Below are 19645 nucleotides of genomic sequence, written 5' to 3' on the forward strand. Positions count from 1 at the left end.
GGTTTAAATGCCATTTTCATTAATTCTGGCTTCATATTTTTGCATACTAGTATATTAAAATAAATTTTTAAATGCTACCAGAATAGCATCAGAATCTATCTGCTCAGAAGCTTGAAAAATTCTAGTAATACCATGTAAACACAATAATAATTTTAACACGTAATACCGCCAACATCTAAATCAATAGTAAATCCCTGGAATGACGGGTTATTTATTTATTTATTTATTTATTTATTTATTTATTTAAATGATGGGCTTTAGAAGTGGAAGGGACTCTAGTTGTTGTCTAGTCCAACCTTCTGATTTACAGAGGAGCAAATTCAGGCCAGAGTGAAGACCCCAACTTGTCTAAGGTCACCTAGGAGAATTAGTGGCTGAGTCCGAATTCAAATTCCCTATCCCACCTCAATGCTCTTTCCCATAGATTCCTAAGCACATAAAATGGTCATTGAATCACTAACCTTTCCTGGCATCTGCTTGTGGGACAGGTATGGGGGTGAAGTAGGGATCTGTGCGGTGAGAAGTTGGTGGAACCGTGAGGTTGGCTATTGTAGACCCTTTTATTAACTTCTGAACCTTCACCTAGACAATCAAAAATTCGTTTTCAGCAGGCAGTTTTGCTTTCAAAATGAACACAGTTTTCTTGTAAACAATAAATAAGATTATGAATAGTTTCATTAAGTTTTAATAAAGTAGCAATAGCAGCTCCAATTTTATTGCTCGTGAGGACCCTGTGCTATTGTCTACTGTCAGGAGTTTGTGTAATTTAAAATAGTTAATTAAATCCAATTAACATGTTGTGATTTCCACTATGCAAAGTCACTATAGTAGTTAATAAGGAAACTATTAAGATTTTGTTCAATTTTAATGACTATGATATAAAAGTGCTAAATCTTGACAGAAGAGATTTTGAATACAGCAAAGTTTTGCACAGGCAAATTTCCCAGGAAATGCATATTAGAGTTGTAAGAGTAAAAAATAAACCGAGCAAACTGGGAGAATTTCAAGATAGATGTATCAGGTTGCCTGAATGGCTCAGTCTGTTAAGCGTCTAACTGTTCATTTCATCTCCTGTCATGATCTTAGCATTGTGAGATTAAGCCCCCACTTAAGAGTCTCCCTCTCCTACTGCCACTCCCCACATGCCCCTAAAACAAACAAACCAAAAAAGATTTAAAAAAAAAAAGATAAATGTATCAGTCAACATTAATAGGTTGAAAAAGAACTTTGAGTGGACTCCTGAAAACCTCAGAGAGAGTGAGAGACTTGATATCTAGATCAGTTACAGCAGATGATTACCTTTTCTAAAGTCATTAAATGCTTTTATTATAGTTATGAAATATGAATTGCTTCGAGCTTTTAAAGACTAATATGTATATTGCATATAAATCACATTTAATTGTATAGCTCCAGTACACTATTTTTACCTTTATTAGAAGAGGTTATGAATTACCTGGGCCCTCCTAGCAGGGAAGATGTAGCTGTTTGGTATTTATAGACTGATTTAAATTTTCAAATCATTTTCCAAACATTAATTAATCTGTATAACTTCTAAAGGAATTAGACAACAATTTGCCCTTTAGCTAATAAAAAAACCAAGACTGATATTAGATTTGTTTAAGGTCACACGGTACCCAAGAAATACACAGATTATCAATTTTAAGATTAATTTGATTTTACATTAGTGAAATTTGCCATTAGACTCTGTTGTACCACACCTTATTGCTCCTTAAGGTCATGGGAAAAGAGAAATTTCATCAAGCCTGGGGAGGGAAGTGAGGGGAGAAAAGTCACTTCTCCAAATAAATGTTAGCTGAAAAATGCCTGTATGAACAAAGGGAAACTGTAAGCAGCCACCATCCTGTGAACACCAAGCATTTAGTGAGGACAGTTTAAAATGACTGTAAGTAGGGTTGTTGTTGTTGTTGTTTTTTAAACAGGAAAGAGTAGAAGCACAATTTCCTGCCTTCTAGGTGAGTTGGAGGAGGAAAGAGGAGTGCCATGGGCCTTGCCTTAATGACAGCGAGGAGCTGTGCACGTGGTGTTATTATGGAACTTCCATCTTGCTGATCCACCTTGGTCTCTGTCCCATCCCCAGCACTCCTCGCCCCACCTCACCTCCAGACCCAAGTGGCCTGCAGGACCTCCTAATTACCCAAGGTGAACACTACCATGTTCTGCAGACATGGCATGTACGTAGCTGATTTTCAGTAGCAAAAATGGAAGGGTCTCCACTTGTCTGATTGAAGTCAGGGTCAGGGAGGCAAAGGTAAATCAGAGGAAGAAAGAAGGATTCCACTTGAATAAAATTGTCAAGCATTGCGAAGACGTAAAATACAGATTGGCAGTTTCAGGGCACAGAGCATCATGTATCTGGATTTTCTGAAAGCCTTTGACAAAGTATACCTGACAACCTGCTCTTGAAAGCCAGAGTAGCAGGATCCGACATAAAACACAATGCAAAGTATGACACAAAGGAGAGGGTGCAAAGCAGATGATATTCCAGTTCTGTCGGGAAGTCAACACATGCGTAATGCTGGTTTCTGTTAATTTTAACAGAAAATTAAAGCTGTTTCAATTGCAGCTATCTCAACAATGTAAAAGCCAGACTCAAGGTGTGTGTGTGTGTGTGTGTGTGTAGAGGCATGGAGAAGAGGGTTACAGTTGGGAGTTGACATCCTCTTGAGATTATAGAAATAAACCCCGCACGCAGTGTTATTGGATGTGAAACATGAGCCCGTTCTGCTGTCTGCTCCCCTGGGAAGGACAACCACCTTTGCATTTGCTTGCTTGGAGGGAGAAGGCATGTAACAACCTTCAGCATTTACTGAGCACTTACTATATAACACTAACTTTAATGCGATCGGCGTTAGGTTTCATGAGGAATGGAAAAGTTAAGGGCAATGGGAATGCGGAGGAGGGAGTAATTAACTCTGTATCCTGGCATTGCAGAAGACTTCAAGACCCAAGCTGTATGTTAGAATCTCTCAGGGAGCTTTTTAAAATACTGCTGCTGAGCACTGGATGTTATGCTATATGTTGGCAGATTGAACTCCAATAAAAAAAATAAAAAAATAAAAAATAAAAATAAAAATACTGCTGCCTGGGCCCCAACTCTGGGCGAATAAACCCAAATGGCTGGGCTGGAGCCTGGGCTTCAGCATTTTTATAATGCTCTCCAGGTGATTCTGATGTGCAGCCACGGTTGAGGCGGACTGCAGGAAGTGATATTTAAATTCTGTCTTAAAAGAAGCATTGAATCATATCACATGGAGAAGAGGATGCAATTATTGGGAAAAAGAATAGTGGCAACAGAGCAGACTAGCATATGGACGCATGAAGACTTCATGGAAGGTGAGAAACTCATTGTGGCTGGAGTATGGTGTGTGTACCAGGAGGGGAGGGCAGGGGATGAAACCAAGTGGTAGGTTAATGCAAACTAAAGAAACCAGCTTTATGAATGTGCCGATTGCCTAACAGAAGTCAAATATGTTTCTGGCTTCTCCTTTATGTCATCTTTGTATTTCAGGCTGGAACCATGCTCTGTAGTTTGTATAACATGATATGGACTATCATAGAAATAGAACAATGTTCTTTATATCTGGCATGTCATTACTATTTCCAAAACTCTGTCGCTTAGTGCCTCAACCTTCTATAACAGCTTAATTGTTTTTTAAACTTTAAAAAAATATGCAAAAGCTTAAAAAGGAAAACAGCAATCACATTCCTGCCAGCCAGAATTAATCATTGTTAATAATTTGGTATATTTGCTTCTAGTGTTTTCAAATAGAAAAACCATTCTATTTTATGATTCTGGTAAAAAAATGATATATGCTCATTATAAAGGTTCCAATTAATGCACAAAAACACAAAGATGAAAGTTTAAGAAATCATACCAAATATCTTTAGGTGATCCATTATTTCTGATATCTTTGGAATGATTAATATATCAGTTTATAAAAATAGGATTTATATTACATTATTAAATTTAATTTTTGACATGAATTTAATATGAGGGGAAGACTGAATTGAACTCAACAAATTATTAAACCTCAAGTTAATATTTCTTTACCACAAGATTCCTGTGAGTTGAAAAAGATTCCTCTGCAAGGGCTGGCGACTTTTTTTAAAGGGCCAGACGGTAAATAGTTTAGGCTGTTCTGATCTGTTATAGCCAGAAAGTAGCATAGACAATATGTAAACAAATAGTGGAGCTGTGTTCTAATGAAACTTTATGTGCAAAAACAGGTGGTCAGCCCTCAGGCAGTTGTTTATGGACTACTACCCTATAATTAAATAAAAATGATTATGAAAAACATTTAGGTTTTTTTAAAAAATGTTTTAAATTTGAATAATATATCCCATCTTCAAAGGATGAGAACATTAAAACTCTCTTGCTACCCCTCACCTTCCAATTTTTTATTATATTATTATTTTTATGTTGTCCAGATTTATAATATCCGCATTGTTTTGAAACTATAATTGCTAGGATTATTTAGTATTCATCCTATGTGTAAATGGATCCAGTGTCATGGTTTCTCTATGCTAGTTCCTTATTTTGATTGACTTTTTTGAAGATTTAATTTATTGATTTATTTTTAAAATTTTATTTAAAATTACTTGACATATAGTGTATTATTAGTTTCAGGAGTAGAATTTAGTGATTCATCAGTTGCTTATAACATCCAGTGCTCATTACATCACATGCCCTCCTTAATAGCCAACACCCAGTTACCTCATCCCCCCACCAACCTCCCCTCCAGCAACACTCAGTTTGTCTCTTAGAATTAAGAGTCTCTTATGGTTTGTCTGTTTTTTGTTTTTTTTGTTTTTTGTTTTTTGTTTTTTCATTTTTGAGAGAGGGAAAGAGAGAAAGCATGAGCAGGGGGAGGGGGAGAAGGAGAGGAGAGAATCTTGAAGTAGACTCCATGCTGAGTAGAGCCCAATTCAGGGCTCAATCTTATTACCCTGAAATCATGACCTGAGCTGAAATAAAAAGTCAGATGCTCAACCAACTGAGCCACCCAGGCTTTTGAAATCAAAATTGAAAAAATTAAAAAATTGATTGATTGAAATCAATCAATTTTTTTAAGACTTTTTTTTTAATTTTTATTTATTTATGACAGTCACAGAGAGAGAGAGAGAGGCAGAGACACAGGCAGAGGGAGAAGCAGGCTCCATGCACCGGGAGCCCCGACGTGGGACTCGATTCCGGGTCTCCAGGATCGTGCCCTGGGCCAAAGGCAGGCGCCAAACCGCTGCGCCACCCAGGGATCCCGAAATCAATCAATTTTGATTGATTTAATTGTCTGCTTTTGGTTATCAAGCAGTCCTTTCCAACAAGTACTCGTGGATATTTATACTTGAATGATATCTGGGGTCATCCTCTCTTTCCTCAAAAGTTTGCAGACACTGACTCATTGTCTTCTATGATGAATATTGTGAAATCTGATGCCAACCTGATTCAAGGGGTAACCTTGTCGGTAACTTTTTTTTTTTAAATTTTTTTTTTATTTATTTATGATAGTCACAGAGAGAGAGAGAGAGAGGCAGAGACACAGGCAGAGAGAGAAGCAGGCTCCATGCACCGGGAGCCCGACGTGGGACTCGATCCCGGGTCTCCAGGATCGCGCCCTGGGCCAAAGGCAGGCGCCAAACCGCTGCGCCACCCAGGGATCCCGGTAACTTTTCTTTTTGCCTGGATGTCTGAAACATTCTTTGTTTTTGAAGCCCAAGTGTTTTTTTTTAAGATTTTATTTATTAATGAGACACACACACACACAGAGGCAGAAGGAGAAGCAGGCTCCCTTTGGGGAGCCTGATGCGGGACTTGATGTCAGGATCCCAGGATCACGACCTGAGCCGAAGGCAGATGCTAAACCACTGAGCCACCCAGGTGCCCCTGAAATCCAGATGTTTAACTTGAAAATACTTTGATGTAATACTCTTCATCAAATTTTCCTGGGAATTAGTGCTTTCTACCTGTAGATTTCATTCTTTTTTCATTCTGGAATTTTTTTCCCATTATATCACTGGATACATTTTCTCTTTCATTTTCTGGGTTTCCTGTTTTAGAGACACCAAGTGTCATTAAATGACACTTAAAATGGCTTATTTTTATCTTTTATGTTGTGGTACCTAACTATTCATTCTCTCCTGGTTCATTTTAGAATAGAAATCTTTTAGCTGAGCACACATCTATCCAGTTCAGACTACATTTCCCAGTATCTCTGGTAGCTAAATGTGGACATGTGACCAAATTCAGACCAGTAAGACATAAGCAGCAGTGATAATAAGTATAACGGCTGGGCCATCTCCTTAGAATGCCTGCCCTGAACTCTCTTTATCCTTCTTGTGGGTGAAAACATGGGTGTAGAGAGGAGCCAGCTTCAACCACTGGAATAGAGTGTCTGTAACCACAAGAATGAGATGAGACAGCATCCAGAACCCTCTCTCGGTTATGCTCCCTATCATGGAGCAGACCTGTTCTACTAACCTTAAACTTCTCACCTGTGGACTGTTTTGTGAGTGAGAAATAAACTAATCTATTTATGGCATTATATTTTTAGATCTTTTTGTTACAGCAGCTTAGTCTGTAACAAACTACTATGCATATCTATTAGCTTCTAATTAATTTCCTTTGTCTTTTTCCTTTACATTTGCTGTGCTTACAGTCTTTTCTCCATGCCTATATTTCAGTGTTCAGCAGTGTCTGTTCTGTTCTTCCTATTTATAGTTTATTTATTAGTTCCATAAAGTATTTTGGTATTCAATGTGTTTCCTTATGTCTGCAACCTCCCTTTTTATCTCATTCTGCTATTTTATCATCTCATGACTGAGCTCTAGTTTTACTTAATTTATGTTCCTATCAAGCTGTGCTATAATGTGAAGAAATTGTGAGAAAATTCCTTCTGTTCCTTGAGTTATATTTTTTTTCTGGGTTAGGCTTTGCCTTTTGCAGCCTATGGTTGTCCCTCCCTCCTCCTATCCCTTTCTTTTGTTAGCTCTGGGTGAAATACTGGGATGTATATAATAAATCAGTACAGTGGTCATATCATTTCTCTCCCCCTTGTACATTCTTGGGCAGCTCTGCCCCGACAGTCTGCTTACTCTGATGTAGCATCTCATTCCCTGTTGTCTGCTACCATTGTGTTTTCTTTTCCAGCAACACATGAGAACTGAATATTCTGGGTGTTCTCCATCTTTCTGTTACCTGAAGGCCTGGGTCAAAGAAGCCTCCGTTTCAGGATATATACAGTCTTTAAAAATTTGTAGGCTCTCCTCCCTCTCCTGATATTCTGGTGAACATCCAACATCAAGTTCTGCTGTATTTTGTCCTCCCACCCTCCAGTCCCAGGGGTTTTGCATCATTTCAGTAGAATCCTTAAGATGTCATTTCTCTCTGGAAGAATTCGACATATTATTTACCTTCCAATTTCACCTCTTTCTCTCAAGTCCCCTAGTCAAAAGAGAAAAAAATACAAGGATGCTTGCTTGGCTTGTCTTCTCTACAGATTTTATAGTATTTCTGAGAATCTCAATATTTTGATAATTTACCAATAGTATTTCTGTTTTTCAGTATTTCTGTATTTCAGAGAATATTTCTGAGGGGGAGGGAGGGGTGAGGACTGGAGCTATATCATACCCCTCTACTCTGCTCCAGAATCTTCTGGTGAATTGAAACCTGCACAGCCATATTCTGCAATCCTGCCCCAGCCCTTCTTCCCATATTATGAGTGGCATACTAAAGATTGGGAAGGGAACATAGCTAGGATACACACCTAATCTGCCCAATAGAGGGAGAACTAAAAGGGCACGTCACTGCTTCATGGGCCAGTGCTTTTTACTATATTTTTTTGCTTCCTGAGTTTTTGAAACTTTCAAGCCAAACAACTCAGGTCACCAGCCCTACTCCTATCCTCATAGTAAAGCCCTATCACTCTATCTCCTTTCTCAGTGTCATTTCACACAGATACAGTAGGAGCCTCACTTCCTCTCAGACTAAGGATTACCAGCATTCTTGGAGCTGCAGAAAAACTCCCTTGAGAGGCATCTATAGCATAAAAGCAAAAATCATGGGCTTAGTGTACTAGATTTCAGCCCTAGCTCTGTCATTTAATTAGAAATGTGCTGGGGTAAGTCATTTAGCTTCTCTGAGTCTCAATTTTATCTTCTGTAAAATAGGTATATTTTTATCTATCAATAAGACGAATTTTATGTGAAGGATTTGTTCCTGGATACATTTCATAACTCTGAATTCACAGAATTGAGACAGCCTGAAAGAATGGCAGTTATGGCAGAGTCTTCAAGATGATTCAGAGGGTAGAATTAGCAGATAAAGACTTGAAAGCTGTTATTATACATATGTTAAAGACCTTAAAGGAAATATGATCATGAATGAATTAACAGATGGAAAATCTTGGTAGAGAAATGAAAACTATAGAAAAAGAACCAAATGGAAATTTTATAATTAAAAAGTAGAATTTGCGAAATGAAAAGCTTGTTGGGTAGGCTTGACAGCAGATTGGAATGGGCAGAAGGAAAGGGAGTGAACTTGAAAAAGATCAACAGATATTATCTAATCTGAAGAACAGAAAGAAAAAAAGACATTTAAAAAAGAATAGATCTTCAGTAGCCTACAAGAAAATATCATGCTGTAAATTTGTATGTGATTGAAGTCCTAGAAAGAGTGGAGAGAGAGAAATGTGGAGGAAAATATTTAAAGAAATAATGGCCAAATGTCTCCCAGTTTTCTGGAAAACATAAGCTCACAGATGATCCTAGAAGCTCAATGAACCTCAAGCAGGATAAACACAAAGAAAACGACACATAGACTCAACATAATCAACCCCCTGGAAGCTAAACAAAGAAAAAACTTGAAAGCAGCCAGGAAAAAAAAAAAAAAAGATCATATCCATTATCTATAGAGAATCAATGATCCAAATGATGGCTGACTTATTAGAAACAAAGGAATTTTAAAGCACTGAATGAAAAAAAAAAAAAACACCCTGGCAACCCACAATTCTATGTAAAAGCAATATAAAGATTTTTTTCTTTTTTTCAAAAGAAAACAATGAGTCATCAGCAGGCCTGTGTCACATTGCATTAAGCAGGCAAGAAATGTTTAAAGGAAGTTATTTATTTATTTTTATTATTTACTTATTTATTTTTAAGATTTTATTTATTTTTTCATGAGAGACAGAGGCAAAGACACAGGCAGAGGGAGAAGCAGACTCCCTGTGGGGAGCCTGATGTGGGACTTGATCCCAGGACCTCGGGATCACAACCTGAGCCAAAGGCAGACGCTCAACCATAGAGCCACCCAGGCATCCCTAAAGGAAGTTTTTTAGGTGAACAGAAAATGACACAACATGGAAACTTAGATGTCTATGGTAAATATAAAATACTATGTATTTTTCTCCCTTAATTTCTCTGAAAGACAATTGACTATTCAAGGCAAAAATTATACTGTGAAGTTTACAATATGTATGAGTCACATGACAATACCACAAGGGATTGGGACAATAGCACAAATGAAATTGCAAATACTTTACATTGTACGTGAACTGGTGCAATATTAATTCTGCAGAAACTCTAATAAGTTGGGGATGGATGCATATTGTAATCGTAGAGGAACCACTAAAAATAACACAAAAGAGATATAGTTTAAAAGTCAGTAAGAAAAAAGAAGTCAGTAAGACAGACTATTAAAATAAATTTTTAATCATATAACCCTAAGTCAGGCCAGACAACAAAGGAACAAAAAAGAGATGGTAAAAATAGAAAACAAGTAGAAAAATAGTTGTCCTACATCAAACTATGTTAATAATTGCATTAAATAAAAATGGATTAAACACTTTAATTAAAAAGCAGAGATTATCAGACTGGATTTTTAAAAAAAAGATTTTATTTATTTACTCATGAGATACACAAAGAGATAGAGAGTCAGAGACACAGGCAGAGGGAGAAGCAGGCTCCACACAGGGAGCCCGACGTGGGACTCGATCCTGGGTCTCCGGGATCACGCCCTAGGCTTTTGGCAGCGCTAAACCGCTGAGCCACCAGGGCTGCCCTATCAGACTGGATTTTAACCAAAGATAAAACTATATGCTACCATAAGAAGTGAATTATAATTTTATTTTGTTTTGTTTTATTTATTTTATTTTATTTTTAGGGAGAGCGAGTGAGCAAACACATATACACAGTGGGGAGGGGCAAAGGGACTGAGAATCTTAAGCATACTTCATGCCCAGGGCAGAGCCTGACATGGGGTTCAATCTCACAACCCTGAGATCATAACATGATCCAATATCAAGAGTCAGATGCTTAACTGACCAAGCCACCTATGCACTCCAAGATGAATTTTAATTTTAAAGACACAAGTTGTAGTAACAACAACAAAGGATTGATATACCATGTAAGCAGACAGCAAAAGAAAGAGGGAATGGCTATATTAATATCAGACAAAGTAGACTTTAAGACAAGGACTTATAGAGAAAGACTAATAAAAGGGTCAATTAGCCAACAAAACATTAAAAATCATAAACATATATGTCTTTAATAACATTAACACAAAATATATGAAACAAAAATCATCAGAACTAAAAGAAGAAATAGACAAGTTTTCAGAGTTGAAGGTTTAGAAATCTCCCCTGAGTAATTTGTAGAACAAAGAGATTTTAAGAACTTAATAAGGATATAGAATATCTCAATATTACCATCAGCCATCTTGACCTAATTGATACTTATAGAACACTACAACCAACAACTGTAGGATACACATTCCTTTCAAATGTACATGGAACATTCACCAAAATGAATTATATCCTGGACCATAAAATCAGTCTCAATCAACTTTCAAAAGATTTAAATCTTACAGAGTATGTTCTCTGATCTTGATGGAATTAAATCAGAATTCAATAAGAATGAGAAAACTAAGACAACACCCTTCTATATAACTCATGAGTCAAAGAAAAAAATCACTAGGAATTTTGAACTGAATGATAATAAAAATGCAACATTTGAGAATTTGTGGGACATAGCTGGAACACTGCTGAGAGGGGAATTATCAGTCTAAGTGCTTACATTAGAACAGAAGAAAGGTCAAAAATCAATCATCTGATTCTACCTTTAAAAGCTTTGAAATAAAAAAGAAGAGTAAAATAAACTCAAAATAAATAGGAGGAAGAGAATAAAAACAGATAAGAGGAAAAATCAATGGAATAGAAAATATATAATAGAGGAAAAAATAGAGAAATGAAGCTTAAAGTGATTCTTAGAAAAGATGAATTCAATTGGTAAATCCCAGCAAGAGTGAGAGAGAAAAAGAGAAAGCAGAAATTTACCAATATTGAAAGTAAAAGAGAAAGGGAAGGAAGGGAGAAGGAAAGAAGGAAGGAGTGAGGACAGATAAGGCACACAGAGGGTTAGACTTCTCAAAACTGGAAAGGGTCTTAGGATGAGGCCAGGGGAGTCAGTAGCAGAAGTGACCATGGCATTGGGAACAGACTCAAAGAATGAGGTGAGTAGAGATGACCATGGAGGAGACTCCAGAGGAAATATTACTTTGATCACACAGAAGTCTGAGGTATGAGCATATACACACCTCACAAGCCCCATACAGCACATCACACATAAAAGAGTTAAGCTAGTTATAATGTCCCAAAGCCTCCAAGAAAATACTAAACTCCAGTAAAATGTGACTAAGAAAGAAAAATATGTAGTATTGTCTAAACACTTTCTCATTGAAAATAGTTAAAATGTAGCATTTAAGCAAAGCTTCCCAAAGTGCCTTCCTCTGAATATGGTTCTATGAGCTCTTCTGTAGAAAAGGGTCAGAGGATGTTTGGGTAACGCTGTTCACCGCAGGGACTGTGCTCCCGGTGAAGATTCATGGTGCACTCCAGTATGGAGTCAATGACTCTAAGCAGCCTAACTGTATGGAGGTCAGCCTGATTCTCTTCAACCTCACGTTTCCCACTTCTGTGCGGCCATAAAACTCTACTTTCATGGAACACCTATTCGCATTCCAAGGAGCCAGTATTTTTTGGAATGCAGTTTGGGTAAAAAAAAACTGACCAAAGGATTAGGGTATACCTAACAGCAGTAATTGCTGTGATTCATTAGTATGAGACCATTCTGCAGAGGGTAAAGATAAGGGACAACCTGGTTTTACATAAAATGTTTCCTCAAAGGAGCTTGAAACACACTAGACTCCGGGTTTTTTCAGTGGAGTCAAATAGAAGTCTACTTCTTGTTGCTATTTTTCCTCTCTATATTTAATAGCATTTCTCTGTAGCATTCCAGTAGAAATTTAAACATTCTAGAAGAAATTTAAACATTCTAGAAAAGCAATTACAAGAGACCAATAAAGCCCTGGGATTTCATCTACATGTCTGTTATATATCATACAAGAATAAAGAATGACTTGAGTTGCTTACACTTGTGACTTTTGCATTTTGGTGAATATTATACCACAGCACCGCTCAAACATTGTCACAAGATATTAAAAGACAGCAACTGGAGGACCTCTAGGTTCTATGCCATTTTCCTCCTGTAAACTTAGGGCTGCGTATTACAAATTGATACTTAGATGGAATACATCATCTCAACCATCACCAGGAGCCCATGAGAGGAAGTGAGTTTATTTTTTTATTTTTTTTAGGAAATGAGTTTAACTGGTGGTCTGAAAGGTGAAAACCTAAGAAAAACTTTGTGAGTGGGTTTATCATGTAGTTTAACTATTTTTGCTCTTGAGATTCATTGCCTTATTTTAGAACAGTGTGCCAGTCTCTAGGCATTGTTGTTTAAATACCGGCAAGGGTCACAAGTGAGAAGGAGTTCGGTCCTCATTTACCTCATACCAGCAGCTGGGTTGGCACACAGCTGCAGAACTGCTGGGGGCTCTCTTTATTTAATTTGGCATCCCTTCCTGAGCAGTATTGAGACTTTTACTTCAACGACTCCACTGGGCTTTGCCATAATTTCTATGCTGTATCTGTAAACTCTACAGAAGAGAAGCCCAAGCAAACCTGAGAGCAGGCTAGGAGCGTGTCCCATTCAGGTATTTTTGCCTAAGTCAATGATGGCATTAACCCCAAATACAAACTCAGCCCACTTTAAAAATACAACATTATTCATTAGTAGAGAAGCTGATTTGTAAGGAAGAGCATTCAGTCATCTTAGTAGTGTGTTGTTTGTGTGTGTGTGTGTGTGTGTGTGTGTGTGTAAGACCCTGCCCTTTTCACAATTCCCCTTGAGATAATTTTCTGAGACTCTGAATCAGACTGTCAAAAGTAAATATAGGTCCAAATTCTGAGTAAGGCACATAATAATGTTAGGGCTTGGTCATATATCTTAGCCTCTATGCCCAGAGTTTCATATCCGTAAAATGGGAGACAGGATCTCTCTGACACACTCTGAGTGTTAAAAGTGGTAACACATAATAGTCATGAGGGCAAGGTCAGGTACACCATAGGCACTCAATAGATGCTTTATGAAATGTGTCATTGCAAAGGGAAAAACATCAATACCTTCTGTGAATTTTGTTTTCACCATCAGAAGAGAAAACAGTTTCACCTGGTCTGCTCTTCCGTTTTCCCACCATCTTATTGGTGGTCAGAAAAAGGAAAGGAAGGGAAGCAAGGGAAATTGATTTTGCTCAGAATGATAGGTTATCAGAACTAGAAGAAGTCTTAGGGATGGTGTGATCCAATGCCCTAAATTTACCCGTGAACAAACTAAGGTCCAAGAAGGATAAGTGGTTTGCCCCCAGATCACATAGAAGTTAGGGACCGATCTAGGATTGGGATCCAATATATGGGCTTTTCTTATAAGGCAGGCTGTTAATATCACGTGAGGTTATGGTATTTAAAAAAAATCTTCCTTTGGCTAATTTGAAAACTAGTTCTCCTTTTATGGTTTTCTTATTATTTTTTTCTTTTTTAACATCTTTCTCTCCTTTAATCCATCAGGAGTTTTCTTTGGGTTAGGATGTAAAGTCAGGACTTAACTGAATGCTCTCTTCCCAAATCATTAATCCAGTGACTTGGCACTGCACATCTAACCGACCCTCACTTTCCCACAAACTTACAGTGTCACCTTTCCTACATTCAAAGCTATTTTTTACACTCAGTTCAATATCTGTGCTCAGTTTCTTATTCCATTGATCTGTTAATTTTTCTACCCATATGATGCTATTATAATTATGTTAATGTTATCATATGTTTTAACAAGTTGTCTGAAAAATTTACCTTCATTAATCTTCTTTAGGAAAAAAAACCTGAAGCTTTTGCCCATTTATTTTTCCAGATGATGAACGCTGGCAAGTTGAAAAGAATTAATATTCCATACAAACCAAATAAAACCCATAAGAATTTTGATTGGAATTATACTAGATATAAATATTAATTTGGAAACAACTGGCATTCTTATTATAATCATTTTTCCTTTTCAAGAATATAATATATCTTTTTATTTATTCAACTGTTCTTTGATGTGGCTCAGTAAATTCAAGGCATAGCACGTCAAACTTTAAAAGCATACAATAATGATCTAGGGAAGGGAAAATAAATTCTACCTGAAGAGATCTGGGGAGATATCTTTTATGACCAAAAAGAAGAGTGCTCTACAAATGTAGCCAAATGAGGCATGTGGTATTTCATTATTTAAATTAACTTGACACAGCCTAACTCAATTACATGGGTCCTTACCAAATTGTTATTAAAAGTCATTAACCAGGGCAGCCCAGGGGGCTCAGCGGTTTAGCGCTGCCTTCAGCCCAGGGCGTGATCCTGGAGACCTGGGATCGAGTTCCATGTTGGGCTCCCTGCATGGAGCCTACTTCTCCCTCTGCCTCTCTCTCTCTCATGAATAAATAAATAAAATCTTGAAAAAAAAAAGGGTCATTAACCACATACACGTCAACCAATAGTAACTATATTGGATTCTTACCAGATTTGGTACTATCCCTGTCCTCAAAGGAGGTTATGGTCTAATTGAAGTAATTTTCCATCTTTAAAAGTACCAGCTCTAGAGAGTAGATTTTTAAAAAGATTTTATTTATTTATTTGTTTGTTTGTTTATTTATTTATGAGAGAGGGAGAAGCATACTCCCAGCTGAGTGGGGAGCCCCATTCAAGGCTCGAACTGGGATCATAACCTTAGCTGAAGGCAGATGCTCAAAGGACTGAGCCCCCCAAGTGCCCTGAGAGAAATGTTCTCACAACACACACACTCATATAAAAGGTAATTATGTGAGATGATGGATGATATCATTTCACAGTATAGTATATGTGTATCAAGTCATCACATTGGACACCTTATACTTATACAACATTATTTGTCAGTTCTTTCTCAATAAGCCTGGGAGGGGGGAAGAACCAGCTTCTCTTCTTGTTCTAAGCCTTGAGTAATATAGTCTCTTACTGAGTAGCTTGATGTTTTTACTTCTATTCCCAGATCAAGGCAGAGAAATTTCTCTAGCAAATTCCTTGGTCATCAAGGAAGCAGGTTTTGGCTGAGTCCCAGATCTACTCCTCAGGAGCAGGTCAAAGTCATCATCCTCAAAGTACCTGGGGGTACTGTAGAATAAAGATTAAACTTGACTGGCTGAGTTTGACTTGTAGCTGTGTGCTTTTGGGCAAGTTATTTAACCACTTTGCCTCTGTTTCCCCAAATATCAAATGAAAGTGGTAACAGTATTTAACTTGTAGGGTTACTGTGAAGATTACATGAGCTAATTTGTGTATATTGTACTTACCACCATGCCCAGCATGGAGGAGCACTCAGAAATGGTGGCTATTACTTAAAATGCAGTTTCCTGGGCAGGTAATACATTTCAGCTTAAAGTGCAGCCTGGAGCAAAAGCACAGCTAGGTGTCCTTGCAAGTGTTCAAGATGAGAAAATGGGAGTTTATGGGGGAATGATCCTCCCTCTGATGGAAGTTTAGGTCCTACAGTTGAAACTATGGGTAGATGGAATAATAAACCTATGTCTGTGGGAAAATTGTGGCATCTTTCCTTGGGATTTCAATGTTTTAGGTTAGATGGTAATTCCATAATGAGAGGGGTACAGTTGTAAAAATCCTTGGCAGAAAGTCAATCCTCTTTCCCCGTAAACTATGGTTATATTACATGAATCCAGTATCAGGTATCCAATATATCTTTAAATGGGTCAAGAGGAGGATGTTGGAATGTTTTCTCAGTGGTCAGCTACCTCTCTTGGGTCAGTGCCTGTTTTCACTTTACAGTGTCTCCTGATAACTTTCTACAAGGATCAGCCCCCTTTTGGGTAGAAATGGAAAACAGTGTTTTGAAACCCAGAAGAGAATTTTCTTAGGAACATATTAAACAGAGTGCTTAGGTCACGTGAGATAGTAGGACAACTGAACCTGACCACCAGCCACATATGGGCCTCTCACCAGCCAAGCATGGGGAAAGGAGAATTCTTTTGCTCTAAGTGGCCACAGTGGCTTCAGAAACTGTCCAGTGCTGAGTAACTTGCCTGGGCTCTCCTTGGGAGATAGGGAAACAGGGTATCTCACCAAGAAATCCCCAAGGGTACTTTGCATTACTGTTTTTTTTTCCTATCTCTCTTCTCATCTTTCTCATTCTCTTCCTGATGCCTCAGGCCTCCTGTTTCTTCTAGCCAGGGTTTCTCTCCTCCTCTGGGTACTCCAATTACTCAGATAGGGAGATAGAGTAGTGACAAGGAGACATGTTCCCCCACTCCTATTCCCAACTCTGAGCCTTCAGCTAAAAAAATGAGTATAAGATCAATGCGATTTGCTTGGGCCCAAGTTGCTTTAAAAGACCCAGGCCCCAAATGGAATGTCATGTGATTGTTGTAGTGTTGTCAGAGAAACTAGGTGCCAATTGAAGGCAGTGGCCCTTTATAGGAAATTATAAAAAGAAAGGCAGTGGTTAAGAACATAGGCTGGGATTTGAATCTGGGCTGTCCCAGTCACTAACTGCATGGCTGGAGCAAGTAACATAATTTCTCTATGCCTCAGTTTATCAGTAAGATGGGAGTAATATCACTCATTCCACAGGGATCGATGTAGGCACAGATATGAGAAGCTCAGCACAGTGCAAGAGAATTCACAGAGTCAAGTCCAAGCAGATAGTTATTATAAAAAGTTGAATCAGAGAGTTAGAATTTCTCAGTGTCCATAAAGCACTCCACAGAGATGTATTCATATCCCTTTGGCAGGAGGAGCTTCACAGATGGATGCATCGGACTATAAATGTGTGATGCTGCTCACCATGAAGATCATCCAACTAATTACCCTCAGTCAGTTTCCCTGTTCACTAAGCAGCCTTCTGACTGGGCCTCCGTATAGCTTTCTAAGAAGGATACAATGTGCTCAGCAGATCAGGCTCACTGGAACATTCTGGCTTGTCTGACCATTACAGCTCTTCTTAGAATAAATAAAATGGCATTCCAGTTTATATGTCAGTCTCTTATGAGTTCAGCTGCATCCCAGAGACTGATCCAACTCAGACAAAATGAAATCTCTAATCCTGTAAAGTCGAGGGTCGCACCCTGGGTTGCAGCAAATTAGTAGCATTCTTGGGCTCTCTAAGCTGCAAATTGCCGACCTGCAATACAGGTGTAGACTGGAGGCCACTTTCTTTGAACTACATGGAATTTTAAAAAATTATCTGAACAAACAACTGCGAATCAAGAGATTTCACCAAAAATATGAATATGCATTTCCAGCTTCTCCTGAGAACCCCGCCATAGGGCTAGAGCTGCAGTGGCTGCCTCCTCCAGGGAAGGCCTGTCTCCATAACAATGCACTCCAGTGATAAAGACTTAGCGCTACACCCAGTCACTACTGTCTGTTGTTACCATCCCAGGCCCATTGGACTTACTTTCATGACTCATGTTCGAAGTAAAAGAATGCTGGTCATTTTCTTAGGGTTCTTACTTCTCACGAAGAGCAAAAAAGGAAGAAAAAAAGCCTCTCCCATGAACACTCTGCCTTTTTTTCTGTTTAGCATAAACAGATAAGTTTGGAAACACCTCCGTAACTTAGAAGACACTCAGATGAAGACAGTCCCCCAGGCATTTCTTTGCAAGAACAGTTGGGAGTGAGTTAGCAAGTAGGTGATTTTGGGGTGGTGGGGCTCACACTGTCCAGTGCTGAGGCTGGTAACTGGCAGTGAGGAAGGGGTGTGTGGAAAAGGTATGCAGGGGGAAAGGAGGGGAGGGCAGACAGCATTTGCCAGGAGTCGGTCACCCTGGTGCTCTCCCCGGCTCTCTTGCCTCCACAAATCTTGCCCTAGATCCTGCTTTGGACTAACACTGGAGGGAGAGGTGAGATGTGAGGATTAGGGATGGGGTTCCTGTAGAGCCCTAGGTAGCAGTGGGGAAGTATTCAGCATCCATCTGGCTAGATTGGCAGCTCTGAGTGGCCATTCATAAGACAGGGACAGAGCTGGATGTAAATGGTCAGGGGGAAGGCTGCCTGTAGAACTTTAAATAGGCCGGTTCATGAACATTGAGCAAGCTCAAGAGATAACGCTAGATAATCTAATCGAGAAACCTTTATGGCCAAAGAGAGAGGAAATAAAGTTTAGTAACCAATGAGGACATCAAGTAGAGAGATTGTTCAGGAGAATTCTAAAGCTGCCCTTCAGTTAGAGCATCTGGAATAGTGATCTAATTTCAGTAACTGCCTTCAGCCCTTCTCTTTATGATCAAGGATGAGATCACACAAGTAGATTTCAGTAGCCCATTCAAGGCCAACCATCCATTGGCCTTACCCATCCAGCCATGTCTTTTGGGTTTTTCCCTTTATAAAAAATCAAGATGATTAGGGCAAGCTCCAAGCCACCCTCTCTGTTCAGAGGAATAGAGACCTCTGCCTTTGCATGCAGAGCTTCCAGTGCTTCCAAAGCAGGCCTCTCCTCTCAGCCACACCCACCAGCTCCTCCAAGGCCTATCTTGATGCAGTACCCTTCCTCTCCCCTGAGAGACTGGCAGTTCCCAAGGTGCCAAGGCAGCATTGATCTGGGAATCACAGAATCGGAGCAGTGGCCCTGACGACAAGGACTCTGAACAAGCCAATTTGTCTTCTCAGAATACAGGTGGGGCATCTCAGTCCTTAGAGACTCAGTGATGTTCTCATGACAGCGTGACTATTACAGCAGTGGTGGGGCCCGATTAGTGTCCACGTCCCCTTAGTTTCCTCTTGGTCTATGGTTCTTTCCACTGAAATGCTCATGACTGCTTCTAGACTTCATGGTTGCCAACCACAAAACAGATTTATTCAGGCTATCATTACAGATAGAGATGGAAATCAAAAGACTATATAAATTAGATATTTTGGTGGCATATTGTCCCAACTTTATAGCCTAACGAGAAGGATCTCCTCCAAATAAGCGTCTTCTGGGCTTACATTACACATTCTGATTCAGAGGGGATGCTTTTAAAGAAAGTATAGGGTGAATTACTCGAGTCTATGGGTACTTACTTCTGTTCTACCAATGGGGTTTTAAAAGGCTAGGAATGTATACTTGAATTCAAGTACAGTTTAAGGTACAATGGGTTAGAATATTGGAGAACACAGCAATTGTATTTATTCATCTCAAGTACCTCTCAGTGGATAATTAACCTGGGCCATGATAAAAACAATTC

The 19645-nt window shown here is 38.8% G+C and overlaps 1 protein-coding gene across 1 annotated transcript in view; it reads right to left on the bottom strand.

Moving 5' to 3' along the window:
* IQCH (IQ motif containing H) overlaps positions 1-19645 on the bottom strand; it is a 200814-nt gene that overhangs the window by 137805 nt on the left and 43364 nt on the right. Inside the window, exon 5 of the mRNA XM_055319891.1 lies at positions 462-582. Within this exon, the coding sequence (XP_055175866.1) occupies positions 462-582 (121 nt within the window). The remainder of the gene's footprint in view (positions 1-461; positions 583-19645) is intronic.

This window comes from Nyctereutes procyonoides, unplaced genomic scaffold (assembly GCF_905146905.1).
Source record: "Nyctereutes procyonoides isolate TBG_1078 unplaced genomic scaffold, NYPRO_anot_genome, whole genome shotgun sequence".
Lineage (NCBI taxonomy): Eukaryota > Metazoa > Chordata > Mammalia > Carnivora > Canidae > Nyctereutes > Nyctereutes procyonoides.